Raw genomic sequence first — 23,272 nt, forward strand, 5'->3', positions numbered from 1 at the left:
TGAGTTCAAGGCCAGCCTGATCTGAATAGCAAGTCCCAGGCCATCCAGGGCTACAAATGAGACTCAGTCTCAAAAAAAAAACTAAAATAAAAGCTACTGATTCTTCCCCCTATTATATAATTTAATGAAGAAAAAAAAAAAGCAGAGAAACTGACATTTGAAAAATGCATTTAAACCTGATCAAGTTTCTTTTGGTTTCTGCAGAAGAGAATCCAAGACGGTAATTTTCCGCAATATCACACCACTCTCTGTGGCCTGGCGGATCACCAGCCTGGAGCACCTAGGCGAAGACTTCACCGTGTCCTTGATGCAGGGCATCATCCCACCCAAGGGAGAGTTTGCAATACAGGTGTACTTCCATCCCACCAAACCTACCAACATCAAGAAGGCCATTCGGGTTGAGGTGAGAAATGACATCCCTGTAGACTTGATAATCAAAATATACACTGCATGAGAGAAGAGGGGAGGGAGGAAGGGAGAGAGAAGGAGGGAGAGAGCGCAGAGAGAGAGGAGAGAGAAAGGAGAGAGAGGAGAGGAGAAAGAGACAGATACACAGAGAGAGACAGAGAGAGAGGGAAAGGGAGAGAGAGGGAAAGGAAAGGAGAGAGAAAGAGAGGGGGTAGAGAGGAGAGAGAGAAAGAGACAGACAGACAGACAGAGATAGGGAGAGGGGAGACAGAGAGAGAGAGAGAGAGAGAGAGAGAGAGAGAGAGAGGAGTTCTCCTTGTTAAATACCTCCATCTGATCCCCGTTTTCTGACTCCAGCCACTGATATCTTGCACTGCATACAATACGAGCTCAATAAAGGCAGTGTCACTCAGAGCTGAGTTCTTACTTCCAAAAACTGAATACTCTCAACGTGGAATGAATGAATGATGTTACTGTATCTAAGTAAACATTACATTCCTTATTTCATAGTCCAAACCAGGTCACCTATCAGATTTTTGTTTTGGTTACTATTACCTTCACCCGTTGCTCCCAACTAGCACCTGACAATCATCTTAATGCCCCCACTTGCCCTGATGGGGTTCCTTTTAATCCAGTCCTCCCAACAGTCCTTGCTAGTTCTACCTCCAAAGGTATCTCTTTCCAATTGGCATCTTGGTGTACATGATGAGGGCACCACCCTCATCCATGCCACATGGAGTATCTCTCATGTGGACGTCTGCCTCTCCTCCTTGTTCCTCACAAGTGTCCACAAGGATCTTTGCAATGTTGGTCAGATGACGTTGCTCACCCTTCTCAGGGCACCTTACTATCCTCTCTCAGCAGCAAGAATTATGCCTGGCCCTCTCCAGCATCACTTTCAATCAACCTGCTTGAAGATCTGCTAACCAATGCAACCTCAAGCGGGCTTAACTTATATCCCACTAAAGGGATCACTTGTGTATGTCACTCTATTGGTTTGAACAAATATGCCCCCCATAGATTCTGGTGTATTTGATTGCTTGGCCATAGGGAGTGGCACTATTAGGAGGTGTGGCCTCATTGGAGTAGGTGTGGCCTTGTTGGAGGAAGTGTGTCACTGTGGGGGTGTATATGCTCAAGTTATGCCCAATGTGACACACAGTCTTCCTATGCTGCCTGTAGATCAAGATGTAGAACTCTCAGCTCCTTCTCCAGCACCATGTCTGTCTGTCCTCTGCCATGTTTCCCACCATGATGATAATGGGACTAAACCTCTGAAACTCTAAAGCAGCCCCAATGAAATGTTTTCTTTTATAAGAGTTGCCTAACTCAGACAGGACCCATGCAGCAGCATCTACCTTTGAGAGCCCCACTCCTTTCTCCTGCCATTCTGTTTGCCAACTTTGGTATGGGAACTCTATCAAGCAGGATCTCTCCTGACATATTGACCATCTGTCTTAGTTTCCTAGGACCACTGTGACAAATCACCTCAAACTGAGTGACTCAAAACAAAAGACCTTCCTCTCTCATAATTCTAAAGACCAGAAATCTGAAATCAAGATGGCAGGTCTGCACTCCCTCTGAAGGCTCCAGGGTAGAATCTTTCCTTGTCCATTCTAGTTTCTGGGGCTTATGAATGTGTGCCCTGGCTTGTGCCTGCATCCCTCCAACCTTTGTCTCCATCATCAGAAGCCTGTCTCCCACCTGTCTTCTCCTACACTCTTTTAGAAGGATACAGGAAGACCTCTGTACTCATGAGTTCTCCACCCACAGATCCAACTATATTGCCAAATGCAATTTGAAGGAAAAGCTAAAAATTCTGAGTTAACCATTGAGTTGGGAGCCCAAGAGATACTTCGTGGTTAGGAACACTTACTGCTCTTACAGAGGAACAGAGTTCTGTTCCCAGCACCCATGTTGGATGGTTTGTGATCACCTGAAACTCCAACTCCAGGGATCCAACACCCTCTTCCGGCCTCTGAGCATCTGCACCCACATGCACATACCCACACATATATACATAATTTTAAAATATTTTTAATATTAAATTTAGTGACAGCTATAGATTTCCCTTTGCACCCAAAGCACAAGAAATGCAAACTGGTGGCTTCATTATTCAACTGGCGCCATCTTCAGCAATATGGCAGAGGCCTCCACCTAGATGCCAAAGTGTTGGATCACCCTAGAAGCTCTTTCCTTGACTAATGGACCTTTTATCACCTTCTGGTTTCTGTCCAGGGTCAACAGTAGGCAGAACTAGACTGGCCTGCTAGCTGGCACTAGCTCAATGACCCCTCAGGGCACTGCAGAGGGATCTTCAACAGTGATGGCAACAGACAGGGTCAGTGAGCTACTAGAGACCACAGAGCTGAAGGTGGCATACTCAAACATCTAAAATACTGTGAATTTTCCAAATAGAAACATTAAGCATGTATTTTAAATGAAAAATCTAGCCCTTGTGCTACAGATTGAGTCACTAAGAATAGACTAGTTCCAGTTTATAAAATGAGTAGAGCAAGATGACTTAAAATATAAAATTAGAAAAATTTGGCTTTAAAGTTTTCAGAAACATTTCATCGCTGTCTCTGCTGCCCAGTTCCCACTACATGTTACATATTTCAGACTCCGGACACTTTGTGAGTCTCAGCTTTCACTGAAGAACTTCCCTTTCCCTGGCAGGTCTTAGATGCAGATAATCTTGTTGGTGTTGTTCAGATCGAAAACATCTTGGTCTTTGCAGAATCATATGACATTGCTTTGGACATCACCTTCCCCAAAGGTGTGTTGGGCCCTTGAAAGGGGGAGTGGGGTGTTTATATATTGTTTCTGCTTGTGTAGTAGAGTTCTTGGTGGAGGGACCCTTGTGTGCTGTAAATATGGTGGTGGGGTTGATGGGGGAGAGAACAATTTGGGTAATAGTGATGCAAGCCTAGAGTGATGTTGGCAACATCGCTAAAAATTACAGTGTCCTCAGTGGACAATAACAAGTATTAAATCTTCAGAGCTCTTCTGAGAGGCTGACAGTCACGGCTTCTCTTTCTGCCACAAAATCAGTAGCACCAGCTACTAACGAAGCTGAGGCAGGAAGTTCTTGAATTCAAGGCCAGCCTGGGTTACCTAATGAGAAACCGTGTCTCAGAAAGAGAGAGAGAGAGAGAGAGAGAGAGAGAGAGAGAGAGAGAGAGAGAGAGGAGAGAGAGAAAGAGGAGGGAGAGAGAGGGAGGGAGGGAGGGAAGGAAGGAAGGAAGGAAGGAAAAGAATCAAAGAAAAAGAAAAAACCCACAATGTATGTAGTCCTGAGGTCAGTTCAAAGCAGGTCTCACTGGGTTTCACTGGGTGGATATCAGAGTGCTGACAGATAAGCATTCCTTCCTGAAGCTTTGCAGCCTCCTGGGGCCACCCACATCCTTGGTCCATGTTTCTTTCCTACATCTTGAAAGCTGGCAATATGCGCCCGGGTCCTTCTCATGCTGGTTCTCGCCCTTCTGCTGTCTGTTCCCGCCACCCGGCTTTTATAAGGACCACTTGTGGTGATGCTGGGCCTCCAGCATCAGCCCCGCCACCCAGCTTTTATAAGGACCACTTGTGGTGAGGCTGGGCCTCCAGGATCAGCCAAGTCTGGCTTCACATTTAAAGGCAGCTGATCACCAGCCTCAAGTCCATCTGCCGCCTTAAGTCCCCTTCGTCATGTAGTCACAGATCCCAGGGATGAGAATGGGTACCCTGAAACCTTCCATCTAGCACGCCGCCATAATGCCTGAGCTGTGTATCTCTCCTGGGCATCTGATTCTCCCTGACACCTGCCCTCCCAGGCATGTGTCTCTCTCAGCAAGATTATTAGAGCTATGTGATAGTCAAGCACCATTGTCTTAACGTCCAGTGATCTTTACTGCAACATTACAATGAAAGGTGCCTGTCAAAAATTAAAACAATGTTCCTGTAGGACTAGGTTTGATAATTACCAAATGGCTATATCTCAGAGACCACTAAGATTGAATTTATGAAAAGTTTTACTAATCCAAGGGAATGTAAAACAAAACAAAAGTGTACCTTTTCAATATGATAACTGTAAATGTTTCAACATTTGGCTCAGAAAGTTAATTAAAGATACTTACTAATGTTTCAGAGGACCCAGGTTCAATTCCCAATACCTACTTGGAAGCTCACAACTGCCTGTAACTCCACTCTCAGGGGATCCAATGCCCTTTTCTGGCCTATAAGGGGTCCACTGTATATAATGTACAGACATATGTGAAATAAAAAAAATAGACTAATTTTATAGGAACCTAGACAGCTGGAGAGATGGTTCCACAATTAAGACCACACACCATGCCAGGCATTGTGGCACATACATTTAATCCCAGCACTCGGGAGGCAGAGGCAGTCAGATCTCTGAGAGTTCGAGGCTAGCTTGGTCCACAGAAGGACTGCTATGGCTACACAGAGAAACCCTGCCAAAAAGTAAAAACTCTCTCTGTCTCTCTCTGTCTCTCTTTCTCTCTCTGTCTCTGTCTCTGTCTCTGTGTCTCTCTGTCTCTCTCTGTCTCTCTCTCTCTCTGTCTCTCTCTCTCTCTCTCTGTCTCTCTCTCTCTCTCTCTCTCTCTTTCTCTCCCCCCCCTCTGGCCTCTGCATTCACCTGCATATATACCCACATGTAGACACACATACATACATACACATAATTAGAAACAATAATGACAAAGATGCATAAACAAAGATCCTAGAGAGCTCAGCTAACGATAGTCATGAAAAGACAGTGGGCCTTTGCGGTGGAATCTCAAGGGAGGTATGCGGATGCACTGGGAGGCTTTTGTTTATCTTCGAGGCTTCGTCACAACGGGTGTTTCCAGCCACAGAGGTCCCAAAACAGAAACTCTATAAATTCATCACCGTGGAATGACTTGCCATGTAAACCTACGGGGGAAGCCCCTGCTTTGGCTCCCTTATGCACTCACCCCTACCCCATGCCCTGGCCTCCACAGGCTTCCTTACCCACTCACCCCTACCCCACGCCCTGGCCTCCGCAGGCTTCCTTACCCACTCACCCCTACCCCACACCCTGGCCTCCGCAGGCTTCCTTACCCACTCACCCCTACCCCACACCCTGGCCTCCACAGGAGCTGAAGGAGGGCTGGACTTTGGGACCATGAAGGTCATGGAGGAGGTAAAGCAGCCCCTTCAACTGAAGAACCGTGGGAAGTATGAGATCGTGTTCAGGTAACCTGAATCCCATGGGGCTGGGGCAACTATCCCCAGCCACTCTCGATGAGAAGAATATGTCTGGGTTTAAAAAAAAAAAGAAAGAAACCAGAAGCTGGCTCAGTGAGCAAAGTACCTGCTATTAGTGTGAGGACCTAAGTTCAAATCCCCAGTACCCACATCAAAAATCCAGGCGTCCATAACCCTAGCATAGGAGGTGCATCTCTGGAGCTCTCTGGGCAGCCAGTCTAGCTAACCTGGTAGGCAGTGGGTTCACTAAGAGATCCTGTCTTATAAGGTGGAGAGCACTCAAGGAAGACCCCGAACAGTGACCTCAGGCCTACACACACACAGCACATGCGCACTTATCTGCATGTACATACTCATTCATGCACATGAACCGTGCACATACATGCGCACAGACAAAAAAGCATATAAAAACCTGGGGCTAGGACTGTAGCTCAGTTGGTAAAGTGCTTGACTAGCATGCACAAGGCCTTGAGTTGGATCATCAGCACCATGTAAACAGGGTATAGTAGCACATACCTCAGCAGGTAGAGGCAGAACGTCCAGAAGTGGAAAGTCATCCCTGGCTTCAGAGTGAGTTTGAGAACACCTATTGAAGAAGGAAAGAAGGAGAAGGAGGGGGGAGGAGGCAGGAAGAAGGGGACAGGAAGAAGGAGGAAGGGGGCAGGGGAGGGGGAGGAGGAGGAAAAGGAGGAGGAGGAAGAAGAGAAAGGAGAGGAAAAGGTGAATAACAGCATAGGCCCAGGACGACCCCTGGTATTTACCTTCCACACCTAAACATATATGTGTGTCCATACATATGATAATAAACACATGCATGCTCATACATACACAGAAAAAGGCATAGTGTACTTTGCTTGGCATGATGGCTACATAGGGCAGAGACAGGCACACCCTCAACAGATCAAACTGTCCTCTCTGGCATCACGGGTTCCCTGGACAATGGTTGAAATGGATTCTTTACCCCTGTCTTCCAGCTTCTCTGTGGACTCCTTAGGGATTTTTCCAACAAATTTAAATTCCATGATCTCAGTCATACCCAAAAGGGGGTCACTGATCCCAACAGATAAGCCCACAAGTGTCCAGGTATACTTCCGAGCAAGAAAGGAAGTGAAGATTGAGTACCATCCCGTTCTGCGATGCCAGGTAAGAGAGCTCAGAGGAGCAGGCTGACTCGATGGCAGGACTGTAGGCATCCTGGTGCAAAGAAGGGGTGAAGGCAGGATAGCCTGGGTGGCAACCAAAGAAACGGCACCAGAGTTCAGTCCTAACTGACAGGCACAGGTAGGTCAGGACAGAGGTGTGGAGAGAGTCACCAGAAACAGAAAAGGAGAGGCAGGAAACTGCCCCCAAGGCTTTGAGATGCATAAGAACCAAGGGATCTGTGTCTGATGAAAACCCAAGTAGAGCTGAAAGCAGCACACACGGCTGCCACATGTCGACATTTGGCCGGTAGAAACTCTATATCCGTGTCTGCTAATACTCTTATTTATTCAGTAATATGGAGAGTGGAGGGAAGAGAGTCTCCTCTTCTCCACCATGAAAATAGGCAGGAAGACAATGTATAAATGTCCAGCCTTTGACACTGTAACATGACATCATCCTCTCACACTCAAAAACCTTGTCAAGCTGCAATATAAAAATCCCACAAAAATACCCATGAGTGGGTATATGACATTTGTCTTTCTGGACCTGCATTATCTTACTCAGTATGATTTTCTTCCAGTTCCATCCATTTACCTGCAAATTTCATTTTTTTCTTTATAGCAGGATAAAAGTCCATCATGTGTATGTACATTTTCATTGTCCATTCATCAACTGAAGGACATCTAGGCTGGTTCCGTTTCCTGGCTATCGTGAATAGAACAGCACTGAACACGGATGAGCTTGTAGCTCTAGCAGATAGAGAGCCCATCGAGTGCATGGCCAGGAGTGGCACAGCTGGGCCATATCATAGATCGATTACCAGCCTTTTGAGGACATTCACACTCATTTCCATAGTGGCCACATCAGTTTGCACTCCCACCAACAGCTATGCGGGCTCCTCCTTCCTATATCTTTACCAATGTTTGCTGTCACTTGTTCATTGGAGTTTTGTTTTTGTTTTGTGGCTTGTGTTATTTTGTTTTGTTTTTCCAACCTTAACCACTCTGACTAAGGTAAGACAAAAATCTCAAAATACTTTTAATTTCCATTTGCCTGGGAACCAAAGCTGTTGAACACTCTTTAAAATATTTCTCAGCCATTTGTGTTTCTTCTCGTTATGAATGCACAGCAGCTATGGTTGCCTGCACAAAACCAAACCAACCAATATTCTAGCAGGGAGCAGGGAAGGGCAGATACGCTCCACCCCTAACTGAGGACCTATTGACAGTTAATGGATGCTAGGGGAGGGAGAGTCAGTTTTCTTCAAGGTTCAACTTCCGGTTGATTGACCATGCTACAGTGGATAGCCCCACACCCATATGTATGTGACCAGCACTAACTGGAGTCAAAGGGTTATTTAAAACAGAGAGACAACATGAAGTTAGGAAGTGGATGGAGGTCTGAAAGGAGATGGAGGAGGAAGTGGTAGATGAATGTGACTGAAATAAATTATGGACATGCAGGACATTCTCAAAAAATAAATTTATTTTTTATTTCATATCTCAGTAAGCTTATAGTTTTATGTTGGGGCAAACTCATAACTCTCTTTGGCTGTATGTGTCCTATGGGTCAAAGGTCAGCCACACCTCCATGAAGGTGTCAGTCATGAAAGCAGGCAAGAAGACCCTAATGGAAATTCTATGGCTATACCACTGGCTAATATCTTCCCAAACCTTCTTCCTTTTCTAGATTATTGATCCCAGTCTCATAGAAAGTGAAATCATTGCCAGCATCCCAATCAAATTTTCTGTGAACGCTGTGTACTCCAAATTCACCATCAGCCCCTCCTCCATCATCAATTTCGGGGCATTGATCTACGGTACCAGGAAGAGCACCACCTTGACCATAGAAAACCAAGGCATAACCGACTTCAGATATGCCCTCTACAGGCTGACAGGGGAGAGTCAAATTCATCAAAAGAAGATGTAAGACAAGCTATTGACCTGGCGCCTTATACTCTACAAAGAGCTATGACACACTTTACCTAGCTAAATTGACCCTGTCCCCTTGCAGGACTGAAGCAGACACTCAGGTTTAGAACCGTCTCGTGAAAGTTTATGCGGGAAAGCACCAGTAAGGGTTGGTTCTGAAACACATTTTCTGATCAGATTTCAAACATTTTCTAGCTGCCATCAAACATAAGATAGGTTTTAACTGAACAAATGTAAAGTCTTCTGGATGTGTGCGATAGTGCATGCCTGTAATTCCGGCACTCAGAAAATAGAGGCAGAGGATGAAGAATCCTCTGTCATCCTTGGCTTCCTTGCAAGTTCTAGGCCAGCCTGGGCTACTTGAGGCTCTCAAAAATTAATGGAAGGATGGATGGAGGAAGGGAGGGAGGGAGAGGGAGGGAGGGAGAGAGGGAGAGAGACAGAGAGAGACAGACAGACAGAGACAGAGACGAGATATTTTGGATTTTATATTCTGTCCTAGTGTTTCTGGTGTAGATAGACAGACAGACAGACAGACATTTTGGGTTCTGTCCTAGTGTTTCTGGTGTGCTAAAAGACTCACCAGTAAGTCATTGCCCTCTCTTTCATCCTGAAGGTACTGAGGGATGATTACAAAAGGAAACTAACTCAAGACAAGACTTAAACCACACTTCACTTTGGGGTTAGCAAAGGGTACCCTGAGATGCAGGCAAGAGAAAGCAGGATGATGCCTTCATCCCAGCAAGCACCACCCCTGCCTTCGCCCTGTGGAGAACCCTGGTCACCTCTGCTGCCTCAGCAGTAGCAGTTACAGTTCTTTAATGGGTGTCTTCTATAAAGAGACCAAAAATTACAAATCTTTTGAGTGCTCTTGGCTCCCATTGATTGGACACAAATTTTAAAGATGGGTTGACCAGTTCCCAAGATGCATCTACCTTGATTTTTTACTTTCTGGGTGTTTTAAAAACAGGCCTACTCCTCACGTTGCTTATAATCATTTTGTGGGTTTTCATCTCTAATTCTCTATACTGTAGAGAATTATGTATATATAGTATATACATATACTAATATGCTTGGACATATTAAGAAATTTGGGGTTAAAGTGCCTAAAATCTCTTTCTTCCAATTTTAATTTCAACCTCCTCACAATTTCTTTCATAATGACTTAGTAATATGTACAGTGATTTTTCTTTGTATCTTAGTTTATTTTAATTTGGAGGCTGAAGATATGTTTCAGTGGCTAAAAGCACTTGCTGTTCTTGCAGAGGACCTGGGTTCAGTTTCTAGCACCCACATGGTGGCTCACAACTCTATGCAATTCCAGTTCCAAATCTAAAATCTCTTCTGGCATCCATGACTATCATGCGTGCACATGATACACATACATGCATGCAAGCAAAACACTTGTGCACATAAAATTTAAAACAATATTTTTGTTTTTAAAGGCAGGGTTTCTCTGTGTAGACTTGGCTGTCCTGGACTCACTTTGCAGATCAGGCTGGCCTCAAGCTCAGAGACCCGCCTGCCTCTGCCTCCCAAACTGCTGGGATTGCAGGAGTGCACCGCTGCACCTGGCTAAATATTTTTAAATTTGTTTATTTATTTGTTTTTCAGCTCCGTATACACTAATTCATGCAAAATACACAAGGGAGTTGAACCTCGGGTGTGTTATGGTCATCAAACAAGTGCATACATAAGGTTTTCAAAATATATTTGATATACCTTAAGTACAATTGCACACTCTACATACTGTGTTCTCTGAAAAAACTAGCCATTGGGTACACTGGTTTCAAGTCAAGTGAAGTTCCAAAGCCTGTATCTAGCTACTGTTTATACTAGCCTTTATTTACATCATAAACATGAATAATGGAGACAAAATTTATCCTTTTGTGTATAAAATAAAACTAGGTAAAATACCTTATTTTTTAAGATTTATTTACTTAATGTGCATTGCCTGTATGTATGTCAGTGTGAGGGTGTCAGATTCCTTGGAACTGGAGTTATGGACAGTTGTGGGCTGCCTTGTAGGTGCTGGGAATTGAACCCAGGTTCTCTGGAAGAGGAGCCAGTGCTCTTGACCCCTGAGTCATCTCTCCAGCCCCAAGTAAAAGACTTTATATATCTAGTTTCCAAAACGGTGCTTTGCTGTGAATGCAAATACTTAGGGTCTTGCTTCCTGAGCCTGGTGCTGAGGGATGAGCTGGACACTCTATGTAAGCTTCAGCAACACCCTGATTTTTATTTATTTATCTTTTAAGATGGAGTCTAATTAAATTGTCAAGATTGGCCTAGAACTTGCTTTGCCACACAGACAAGCTTCCAATTCACAATCCCCCTGCTTCAGCTTCTCCAGGAAGCTGAAATTAGAGGCCTGGCACCAGGCCTATTAGTTCACTTGCTTTCTGTATGTTTTGTTGTTATCTATTGCTGTCATTAGCCAGATTTCCATCACTGTAACAGGAGAACATAGATAATAAATTCACAAGGAGAAAAGGGTTGTTTGGGCTCCTAGTTGCGGAAGTCCAAGCCATGGTCAGTTGGATCCAAAGTAAGGCAGTATTTTATGGCCAGTGCATACAACACAGAGAGAAACTGGTCCCCCTCAGATCAGAAAGCAAGGGAGAGAAGGAAAAGATGGGGCCAATCTCCTTTGAAGGACTATCAGTGAACTAAGACCTTCCAAACAGTGTCATCCTTGGGACAAAGCCTTAGCACATGGACCTTGCTTGAAGTAATTTTCAAAGTCCTTATGATTTATACACCATGTCACTTCCTTGTAACTGTTCAGTGAATTTAATCAGTGAGTACAAAGCTACACTGCCACTCTGATGCCTTCCTGGACGAAGAAAAGCCCTCTCCTACCCCCCAGAGCCTAGAAGAAAGGACCTCAAGCAGGCAGGTAGTGTTTCATGTCCCCACCGAAACCTAAGGCTGTACCATTGCTTCTCTGCTCAGGGCCGGCCACATAAGGCACACAAGAACCCGAGACAGTGAGAGCCTCTTCAAGCCCGCGGCTACCAAAACGGCCAAGTTCTCAGACACAGTCCAGAAAGACGTGAACATAGCAAACCAGGTGAGAATCCTTCCTTGCTCACAGAAACACAACGAACACTTCTTTAGTGTAAGAGAATTTTTTTAAACTTTGTGTATGCGTGTGGATCGGTGCACATAAGTGCACATGCTGATGAAGCAGAGAGGGTGTCAGGTCCCCTGGAGTTGCAGTTGTAGGCATATCTTAGTTAGGGTTGCATTCCTGTGAAGAGACACCATGTCCATGGCAACTCTTACAAAGGAAAACATTTCATTAGAGCTGGCTTACTGTCCATTATCATCATGGCAGGAATCATGGTGGCATGCAGGCAGACATGGTGCTGGAGGAGGAGCTGAGACCTCTATATCTTGGTTGACAGGCAGCAGGAAGAGACAGTGAGCCACTAGGGCCTGGCTTGAGCTTCTGAGACCCCAAGCCCACTCCCAGTGATGGGCTTCCTCCAACAAGGCCACACCCCTAATAATGCCACTCCGTATGAGCCTATGAGGGCCATTTTCTCTCAGACCACCACAAGGCGTTCTGAACCACCGAACGTAGATTCTGAGACCCAAACTCAGGTTCTCTGCTAGAGTAGCCCATGACCCTGACCACCAAGCCATCTCTGCAGCCCCAGAATTTGACGCTTCTGTGGCAGAGATATTGACTCATATTTGAAATCCTCTCCTTTTGAGCTGAGGTATGACAATCTTTCATTTGGGTCTCCTCTCTTGCTTTAAAACCTTCATTGAATCCCTACTTTCTTAATTCTTTATACATTTTTAAAATCAAGAATTATTTGTTGGCTGGGTATGGTGGCTCATGCCTTTAATCCCAGCACTTGGGAGACAGAGGCAGGCGGATCGCTGTGAGTTTGAGGCCAGCCTGGTCTACAAAGACAAGCCAGGCCAGCCAGGGCTTTTACACAGAGAAACCCTATCTTGAAAAAAGAATCATTTGTTTAGAGGAAACAGATGTCTGGAGAAAAGTTTGTCTAGGTGACTTATCTGGGACTCTCTGGGGCTAAGTACATCCTAGCCCATGGCAGATTTTCAGTCGGTAGTAACTCAGTTGAGTCTCTAGAAACTCCCATGCAGGGCTGGAGAGATAGCTCAGAGGTTAAGAGCACTATTCCAGAGGTCCTGAGTTCAACTCCCAGCAACCACATGGTGGCTCACAACCGTGTATAATGTGATGAGACACCCTCTTCTGGCCTGCAAGCATACATGCAGGCAGAGCACTGTATACATAATAATAAATAAATAAATTTTTTTTTAAAAAGAAAAGAAAAGAAGCTCCCGTGCAGACTAAATTATGCCCCAATGCAGTAGTACTATGGAACACATCAGAAGAGATCTGGGGTGGTGAGAGTGGGGTTAAGTAAGAAAAGTGCATCCTCAAGGGGAAGAATGGCAGAATTTGGTTTGAACTTGTCCCATACCAGTACCCAGCTCCTGTGCTAAATTCCCATAATGCACAGCAGAGGCATCGACCAAGATATTGGAAGTCAGTTTGCCTACCACTGGGGAGCTTCATGACTGTGAGGAGAAGTAGGGATGAGCCTAAGAGCAAGGAGTACATGTTTTCTGTGTGGTGGAAGACCGCCCCGAGGTCCTTCCCTGTGCAGGGGAGTGCTGTGCATCGGTTGTCAGTCCCAGGGTAGGATTACAAGCACCTCCCCAACATCACGCCCTGATGTCACACCTGGAGGGGTATTCTAGGGCCTTCCCCAGCCCCTGCTGAGGTGCCTAGATCTAGCAGGAGATCCAGCTACCATGGTATGGGTCCAGTGAGACAGGGCATTCACAGCCCAGGTCATGCAAAGCACCCCTCACACAACAAAGAAGCAACAGCTAACGCATGGAGGGTCTTATCCTCCAAGACCACAGAAGCTGCCCAAGGAGGCTCACATGTGCATGGCCACCTCACACTGCCAACTCCAAACACATTCTGCCCTGGGTTTTATAGCCCTGAAGAAACTCGCATCTCAGCCAGGCATGGTAGAGCATGCCTGTAATCCCAGTACTCGGGGAGGCAGAGGCAGGCGGATCTCTGTGAGTTCAAGGCTAGCCTGGTCTACAAAGAGAATCCTGGACAGCCAAGGCTACACAGAGAAACCCCATTTTGAAAAAATAAAACAAGCCCTTTACCCTCATGCCAAGCCCACTGAGGAGTCTGCATGAGCCTGGCCCACCCTCCCGAACTGAAAAAATTTATGGACAATAAGTTATCATGAAGTTAAATGGTAGCAGACACATACCAGGAATAGTACAGGGCTTTGATCCCTTGAATCCTGTGATTGATGAGGGTGTGGAGGTGGCGATTAGTGGGAACAGAATAGCATCGGTCACATGAGGACACAGCAGCATCAGCATCATGTTAGAAGCCTTGGGAAGAGTCTAAACAAAGTCTAATCAGCAGAGGCATCCACATCCCTCCCCAAAGAGCCTTTTTAACTGTGACATAGAAACTTTTTGCTAAATAAACTTTTATAATACTCAAAAAAAGAAAAGAAAGGAAAAGAAAAGAAAAGAAGCTTGGGTCTCTGAGCTAAAGCACTACAGAACATCTAGAAATGTGAGGACAGAGACTCAGCTATCCAAGGCAAGCTTTCTCTCTCATGGGACATTGTATGCCAAGTGTATGCTGCAGTTATCTTGAGAACTACATGTGGGACAAGGAGAGCTGGGGTCTGCGGGGACATGTGAGGGCTCCTCTTATAATGACATCCTCTTCTTTTCAGCACTGTTTCTATGCAACGTGCTATAGAGTGTGCCTCACAGGTACTCTCTCATTCTGCTCTACATGCTATAGAATGTCCCTCATGGCTATTCTCTCATTTAACCCTCCAATGATGCATTGTGCAAGCAACATTTACACAGGTACACAAACTGAGACTTAAATCATTTTTCAAAAGCCAGATAATATATTTTAAGGATTGAGTTCAAGCCCCAGATTGTCTGTCGCTATTCTATTGCTGTGAAGAGGCACCATGACCAAGGCAGCTTATAGACAAAAACACTGAATTGGGGGACTGGCTTACAGTCCCAAAGGGGCTAGTCCATAACCATCATAGCAGGAAGCGTGGTGGCAGACAGGCAGGCATGACACCAGAGCAGTAGCTGTGATTATTCCATCCTGCTCCATAGGCAGCAGGCAGACAGTGAGACTGGGCTTGGTGCAGGCTTTTGAAACTGTAAAGCCCACCCCCAGGGACACACCTCCTCCCACAAGGTCACACCTCCTAATTCTTCCCTACCCGCAACAGTTCTACCAAGTGGGAACCAAGCATTCATTCAAATATGTGAGCCTATGGGGCCATTATCACTCAAACCCATAGTGTCTTATTCGAAGCCCCTCATCTCAAGCACTGTTTCATTCCCCACCCTACCCCACTGCCTTGAGACTTCGCCATCTAGGTAAGTATTATATAATGCAAACATCACCTATTTCCCTGAGCCCTTGGCTCCATCGCATCTGATCAGAGGGAATGTGCAGAGAAGGAAGCACACAGAAAACACGACCCTCCAGGAGAGAGAGGAGACAGAGAGAACAGAGAGAGAGAGAGAGAGAGAGAGAGAGGGAGGGAGGAAATAGGGAGGGGAGGGAGAGAGAGGGAGAGGGGGAGAGAGGAGGAGACAGAGAGAGAGAGGAGAGAGAGAGAGAGAGAGAGAGAGAGAGAGAGAGAGAGAGAGAGAGAGAGAGAGAGAGGCGCCACCATTTCCCCATCCCATTGGCTCTCTTGGGAAGTCCCAGTCTGCTTCCTTCTACCCTGCCCTCCCCACCTTTGTCCTGCAGGCCCGCTTCTCCCATGGCATGTTCACCGTATACCCAGGATTTGGCTCTGTCCCTTCCGGAGGACAGCAAGTTGTCACCGTTGAGTGTGTGGCCGACCCTGTGGGACGGTGTGAAGAGTTTTTGGCCATCGATATCTCTGACCGAGACCCTAGAGAAAATCCTGGTGGCATTCCTTACACTCTGCTTGCTGAAGCGTGTCTGCCAGGTACTGCAACATGGATCGGCCAACACCCCTAAAAGACAGGCATTTGCCAGCCCCTCCCCCTTCCAGAAAAAAAAAAATCCTCTCAAGATGTCCAGCAGACAAGGCTGGGCTGCTTCACCTGGAAACTTAGAACCTCTTCAGCTATATTTGTCCTTAAAGCCTTAGCACATGTAGGAGGCGGCTGCTTCTCCGCGTGCCTAGCCGTCCTGGGTCTGTTCTTGGATTCCCCAGTGAGTGGTGTTCTAAGGAATGAGCTGGCATGGGAGGTGGCCCAGGCCTGAGGAACATGGCGTATGCATCCTCGGGCCACTCCTTATGGACAGCATAGTCACAGAGCAATGCTCACTGACTCAGCTCGCTGACTGTTGAACCCAGCAAGAGCTCAGGTAAAGCTTTGGCTATAAGCCCCCTAGAGCCTCAAACAGTTATAAGCCAACTCCTTTAACTCCCTGAAGTCCACCCCAGGCCTTGGTTCTTACCATTCTTTACCAATGGAAGGAAGAGGCCAATAGAGATGGGTCGACCAGAACAGATAGTATGAAAGAGGAAGCTGATAGATTTTGTCCCATCACTTACATCCCAGTGTGTGGGTTTCCCCGTCTGTCCTCCATGACTCTTGCTTTTTACTATTATTCTTTGTTTGCATTTGCAATGAAAGGGATAGAACCCAAGAACTTGCCTTCTGTATGCCAGGCAAGTGTTCTATTATTAAGTTGTATCCCTAGCCTTGTTGTTCTCCTTGGTCAAAATCCAGATATCCTGGACGGGCAAGATAGTTTCCTAAGGTAAGAGTGCTTGCCACCAAACCTAATGGCCTGAGTACAGTCCACAGAATCCGCATGTCGGCAAAGAAAAGGCCCCTGAAACTTGTCCTCTGAATTCCACCAACTACATTTTTACTCACATTTACACAGAGGGGGTGGGGGGAGAGGGGAGAGAAAGAGAGAGAGAGAGAGAGAGAGAGAGAGAGAGAGAGAGAGAGAGAGAGAGAGGAGAAGAGGAGAGAGAGAGAGAGAGAGAGAGAGAGAGAGAGAGAGAGAGAGAGAGGGAGAGGAAAATAAAATAAATATATAAATGCAATATTTTAAACTAGCCTGACAGGAAGCCAGGGTTCCAGCAGCCAGGCAGTCTCACATTCTTCCCTCCATTCTCTAGCTTTTGTGACCGACAACAGTGTCTTGATATTTGAGGAACACCAGATCTGTACCAGCCCTAACCTGTACCACATCCAACAGACCATACAGAGTGGGGGGCTATACGTGGAGGATGAAAATAAGTTCATCTTCTGCAATGTCCTGGTGGGTCATCAGGCCAAGGCTCGGTTCAAGATCAGCAACGTGGGAAAGATCGCCTGTGACATCAACATTGTCGTCAAGCCCCTCTCCAGCAAGGTAGGAGGCTCCCAGTGGCCATGGCTCTCTACGGTTGGTATAAAGCCAGGGAAGCTGCTCTGGGAAGGCCCTGCACTAGAGCCCCCGGACCCAGGTGAGAACCATGAGGCTCTCGGGCCCTCTTAGAAGTTCTGTGAGGTAACAAGGCCGCTTCCCTTAAGCCATGGACTCTGACACTCTCTCTCTCTCCTCTCTCCCTTCTCTCTCTCTCTCCCTCTCTCCCTTCTCTCTCTCTCTCCCTCTCTCTCTCTCTCTCTCTCTCTCTCTCTCTCTCTCTCTCTCTCTCTCTCTCTCTCTCTCTCTCGGTGTGTGTGTGTCCTGTGCATACCTTTGTACTAAACTGTTACAATACTGATAGGCCACTCATTTGTCTGTCCAGCTGAACTCACCGTCTAACCAATATATACAGGCACTGAAGGGAAGCCAGTGATAAGCTTCAGGCAAGTTAGCCTCAACTCTCCCATTCTTCTTCTGGTCAAGGAGATCTGGAAGGTGCCAGACTATGGGTGTAAGATGGATCAGAGAACGTGCACTGAGGCCCTCCTGGGTGACAGGCATTGTGCTAAATGATTTTCTATCTATTGTTTCATGTTCTCAGCTCTTGCAGACTTGGTTGTTTCCCCCTGCTTTATACTTAGAGAAACTGGGGATCAAGAAAAGCCAAATGTGTCCTCTACTCCACATCCTGGGAATATACAGCTACGAGCAAAGCCAAACTTTGTTCATATTAAAATAACGAGTACCCATTTCAGAGGTCTGTTAGGCTTAAAACTGCCCCCTCCCTCTGTGTCAGATAATATTCAAGCCATTATCCTCACAGAAGAAGAAAGCATTCAGACATAGCACACACACAGGGAAGGACTGAATCAACAGGTTGCTGCTACCCCGAATTTGCCATAAATGCTTCAAACTCTACTTAGCTTTACCAGAACAAGGTGCAGTCTGGGCTCGTGCGGTTCTCACGCCCCCAGACCTCACACCGTTCATGGCTGATGGGGCTGGTGGAGGTCCCCAGGGTTGGCCTCAGCCCACAGCTGTGTGCATTCCTGGAAGACTGTCATCTGAGAGAGTTAGGAAGGTCATCTAATCCTTCAAGCACTGGTGACATCCAGTCATTCTTCTCCAGCCATGTTGTGGAGCACTGGGAGTGGTGGGGATGCCTGCCCCTCATTCTGTACAAAAAAATACAAAAACTTCTGCAACAGTAGGCTTGGGGACATCCTACAATTCTCCTCCTCTCCAGTTGGAGACGTGGCGGGAATCCCTTGAGAAAAACCTTCCCGCCCTTCAACTAAAGAACAAGAGGGGTCAGCTACATTGTGCTCTGCCCAGTACTCAGAAGAACAAGGAAGTCCTTTCAAAGCCACGCTGGGAGTCCATTTCAAAAACCACTCACTGGACAGCAGCAGGCTGAGTGCTAATGGAGGGAGTGCTAGCCAAGGCATTGGGTGTTAGGAGGAACAGGAGCTCACCCAGCACATCTCAAATGATGCAGGCATCATGGCAGTTGAGTCGGAGACCTCAGGCCCAGATCAAAACGCATCATAATGCCAGCACCTTCACCCAGCTCCCAGCTCAGCTCCACATTAGTTATATTAATTTAGTTGGCTAGGGTCAATATAGGGTGATGGTGAGAATGTCTGGCTAACTGGTCTAGCCATGTGCAAGCAGATGTTGCTTAGGGTTAAGTCCCCAGACTCTAAGCCACTCTGTCCAGGGCCCATGACTCCAGAGGTAATTCAGCTTGTATAGTGCAGGCTTAGAGAAGGGAGTGTTCACAGCAGGGCAGAAGGATCAGCAGTGAGCCCCAGCAGAAATGCAAAGTACCTAACCCTATCTGGTGCTGCCCCCCCGCAAGACGACCGCCCGCATCATGGACATCTTTGATGTGGAACCCAACAAGATGTGTATTGGGAGCCGCTCACATGCCTTTGCCACAGTGCTGTTTACACCACAGGCCATGCAGACCTACCAGTGCATCTTTGAGGCTACTCTGGAAGGCTTGCCCAGGTAACCAGCTATTCCCTCTCCGGAGGCAAGATGGCAGCATAACGTGCTGTGTAGGGAAGTGTCCCTGCCAGCTTGGTTTCAGCCACCTTGCTCTTACTGTCCCCTGCAGCAACCTGACCAGGAACCGAGGTCTTATGTTTGATATTATTGGTGAGGGGACCCTCCCTCGAGTGACTGTCATTCGACCAACTCTGTATAACCAACATGGAAACCCCTTGCTCCTGTTTAAGAGACTTCTCCTTGGCCATTCAGAGAAACTGCCTCTCATCCTTAAGAACAATGGTACCATCCCTGCCCAGGTAAAAGTTGAGGGTGACATGCGGGGCAGGGGGCGGTGAGGGTCACATGGGCCGACATGTTAGTCAGACCACACTGTTTTATTTTGCCTCACAGTTTCTGAGGTTTCAGGTCACAGTCCTTGGTTCTGTTGATTCTAGACCCATGGTGAGAGAAAACATTATGGTGCCACCACCCCGCATGGTTTTTATTATGGTGACTGCCTAAATATCCTAGAGCGGTTCTCAACCTTCCCAATGCTGCAATCCCTAAATATAGTTCCTCATGTTGTGGTGACCCCCAACCATAAGATTATATTCATTGCAACTTCATAACTGTAATTTTGCCACTGCTATGAATTGTAATCTAAATATCTGTTTTCCAATGGTCTTAGGCATTAGTGAAAGTTTGAAAACCACTGTTCATAGTCTAGTTCAGTATGGTCCTGCCACCCACTACCTGGTTTGGTTTTTTTGTTTGTTTGTTTCTGTTTCTGATTTTTTTTTGGCGGGGGGGGAGGTTAGTTTTTGTTTTGTTGGTTTTTTTTAAGCTTGTCTTAAGAATTTTTGTATATCAGCTCATATATGAGCATAAGAACCATTTTATAATGTCCCTTTAAAGATCTCAATAGAAGGAACTGCAGACATGGTGCAATGGTTAAAAGCACTGGCACTTACATGCTGTACAGACATACATGCAGGCAAACACCTACATACACAATAAAATACATCCACATAGTTTCCCCTCCTTTACATTTACTTATTGTTTTGTGTGTAAGTGCACACATGAGAATGTGGAGGCCAGAGGCTAACTGCAGGAGTCCTTCAACCCTGTGGGTCCCTGGGATCGATTTAGCCATCTCAGTACCCATTCCATTTAGTTTCTTATTAGAGTTATTTCTAAATAATCTTTTGTTTCGGTGCCGTGCTCTGTTCCTTCCTTCTTAGGGACACTTTATTTTATTTTATTTTATTTTATTTTATTTTATTTTATTTTATTTTATTTTATTTTATTTTATAATCAGCATTGCTACCTAGTAAAAATGTCTGATTTCTCTTACCTAAAATCAAATGTCTGGCTTTAGCCCTACCTGCTTTCCAATGGACCGGAAACCACTTGTTTTCCTGAAGTTGGTCAGAGGCCCATTTTGTTTTGCCTCTCATCTCGTTAAGATGTTTACCATGACCCTAGCAAACGCATAGCACCTTGGAAATGCAAGCTTCTGGGAAATAATAGTTTTGCAATGCTTCATAGAATTATGGGTATTCCTTTAAATTTAATTAGTCTGGAATACCCTTTCCCACTGCCTCTCTGTATAACAGAAGCACTGGCAACTCCACTTTGACGCCGTGTAACTGTGTGGTCTGGAAAGTCACCAATAAGCCTTGGGCTTCCAGTTTCCTAACTCCGATACTAAGGGATGCTGAATGCTCATTGTTCCCCCTATCCAGGCCTAATGTTTATTGCATCTATCCCTCAAGACTCAAAACCGTGAATCCTAGCGCTAGGGCTGTGGTTCAGTAGAGAGAGCACTTAACACACAGGTACAGGGAACGGAATACAGACCCCCAGAACCCACGTAAAAGCAGGACAGGGGTTGACAGTCACCTCTAATCCCAGTCCTCAAGAGGCAGCAACTGAGGCTCCCCCCAGCAAACTGACTAGCTAGACCAGCCTCAATCAGTGACCTCTGGGTGCAGCAAGAAACCAGGCTTATAGATAAAGAAGAGAACAACTGAGAAAGGCATGCTGTCTGTCAACTTCGGGCCTCAATATGCATGCACACCTCCACACACGAGAACACACGCACATATACGAATATGCATGCACACCTCACATACATGAGAACACATGCACACATATGAATATGCATGCACACCTCACATACATGAGAACACATGCACACATATGAATATGAATGCACACCTCCACATACATGAGAACACACACACTTACTCGTGCAAAAAAAAAAAAGAGAAAATAAAAATTAAAAAGTGAATGCTATGTATAATTTTGGAGATTCTTGCCCCCAAACACAGCCCAATATCACAACCCAGACTCAGTGTTCATGAGCAGCTTGTAAGCTCAACATTCAACCCGACTTTCCTCCTGCCAGCTGCATGTGGACCTGCGGGACCAGCTAGGAGTCTTCTCTCTGAAAGGGAGACCCACCACCTCCTACATCTACATCATTGAAGAAAACAAACCAAATGAAAAAGGCAAGTAGGGCGCAGGTGCCTCTGCAGGGTGATGGGCCTCAGAACCTAGATGGCCAGGGTGGGTCCCCTCAGGGCCTAGCCACAGTTGGTGCTCCGTCGCATCACCAGTGGCCAAAGCTGATTCCCTCTAAGGGGCTGTTTTCCTTCTAGCCCTGGTCTTCTGGGAGATGAATTCTTTTAAACTGATTCTAAATTATAACTTCCACCTTCACTTTACAGTCAAAAAAGCCCACACAGCCTCCCTGGTTGTCTCTCCTGGAGACACAGCTGAATTCGATGTGTGTTTCCACTCCAATAAGATTGGGAGAATGACAGGCACCATCCACTTGTCAGTGATCAACAACCAATATGAGGAGACCATGATCCACCTGGTGGGAGAAAGCTACGAGGATGACATTACCTTGGACAACATCCATGGGCTGACAGGTTCCACCAGCCAGGATAGCTCCGATATGTCTGAGGTCATAGAGATCGCGGAGGAAACTTCCATGGAGGATTTGGTGGCAGGTGAGAAAAGCAGAAGTGATGTCTTGACAACTATTGAATCCAGTCATTCCAAGTGAGAGCGAAGTTCAAAAAGCAGGTGTAGCCTACTGAGAATTTAGAAGGATGTCTCTCTATCACTGTGAGTTCTGTCCTTCACTTATGTGTGTGTTCACGCAGCAAACCCTTACTTAGCACCAAGCGCAAGTACAAGGAGCTACACTGAGCCTGAGACCTGCAGATTAATAAGAAGGTCTTTGCCTTTCTTAGGGAACTTACAGTTTGATACAGACGTTCCTGTTCAGCACTTTAGCAAACACACGCTTGCCTGCATTTTCCCTGGCTCTGTCTTATAGCTGGCTTGTGTTGGCACTGGGGATCTCATCTGAAACATGTGTCCTGGGCTGCCTACATGAACCGTATGACTAGTTGCTTTAAAGTGAATTGTAAACTTGGGTTCAGAATTTCCCCCAGGATCTTAATTATAGTCCTGGAATGTATAATCAGGGATTGAAATCAACGCTCTTTCCATAATTTAGTGTTTCACTCCTGTTTGAAGCTTTGTAATGGCATCACTCTTGTCAGAGATCAAATAGGAGCTAGCAGTAATCCAAGTTTAGAGATCAGATTTCACACCTATTATAGGGTCTCCAGGTTTAGCAAACACGAATACATGTATTCCACAGAAAATTGCATTCCAGATAAACAATCGATAACTTTTAGTATATGTACATTCCCCCAAAGTATTGCATGGGACATGTTTATCATAAAACATTACTCATTGTCTGTAATTCAAATATAACTGAGAATCCCGTATTTTATCTGGCAATCTAACATTTCATTGTATTGTCTCATTAAACAAATGACATACAATCTTTATTTTTCTCATGAACAAATATAAGAGCGGAAGTAGGTGTACAGCTAGAACTGATATATGGGTAGATGGACAGATGATAGATGGCGGATGATGGATTGATGGATGAATGGATGGATGGATGGATGGATAGATAGATGATGGACAGATGATAAACGGATGGAAATCCTTAGGAGGCAGATATTTCTATCCAGAGATCCAAGTTTTTTTTCATATATAACCATCCAAAGAGGAAACGGTGAAATGTGCATGAGATACACTGTCTATTAAGATATGC

The 23,272-nt window shown here is 45.8% G+C and overlaps 1 protein-coding gene and 1 pseudogene across 1 annotated transcript in view; both read left to right on the top strand.

The window, feature by feature from the left end:
• Hydin (HYDIN axonemal central pair apparatus protein) overlaps positions 1-23,272 on the top strand; it is a 306,967-nt gene that overhangs the window by 242,525 nt on the left and 41,170 nt on the right. The window contains exons 52-63 of the mRNA XM_051168753.1: positions 205-403; positions 3,088-3,187; positions 5,526-5,625; positions 6,612-6,780; positions 8,470-8,705; positions 11,667-11,784; positions 15,538-15,742; positions 16,898-17,133; positions 18,992-19,143; positions 19,253-19,442; positions 21,536-21,638; positions 21,858-22,145. Of these exons, the coding sequence (XP_051024710.1) occupies positions 205-403; positions 3,088-3,187; positions 5,526-5,625; positions 6,612-6,780; positions 8,470-8,705; positions 11,667-11,784; positions 15,538-15,742; positions 16,898-17,133; positions 18,992-19,143; positions 19,253-19,442; positions 21,536-21,638; positions 21,858-22,145 (2,096 nt within the window). The remainder of the gene's footprint in view (positions 1-204; positions 404-3,087; positions 3,188-5,525; positions 5,626-6,611; positions 6,781-8,469; positions 8,706-11,666; positions 11,785-15,537; positions 15,743-16,897; positions 17,134-18,991; positions 19,144-19,252; positions 19,443-21,535; positions 21,639-21,857; positions 22,146-23,272) is intronic.
• Positions 13,919-14,142, top strand: LOC127209171 (small nuclear ribonucleoprotein G-like; annotated as a pseudogene).

Source organism: Acomys russatus, chromosome 26 (assembly GCF_903995435.1).
Source record: "Acomys russatus chromosome 26, mAcoRus1.1, whole genome shotgun sequence".
NCBI classification, from domain to species: Eukaryota; Metazoa; Chordata; class Mammalia; order Rodentia; family Muridae; genus Acomys; species Acomys russatus.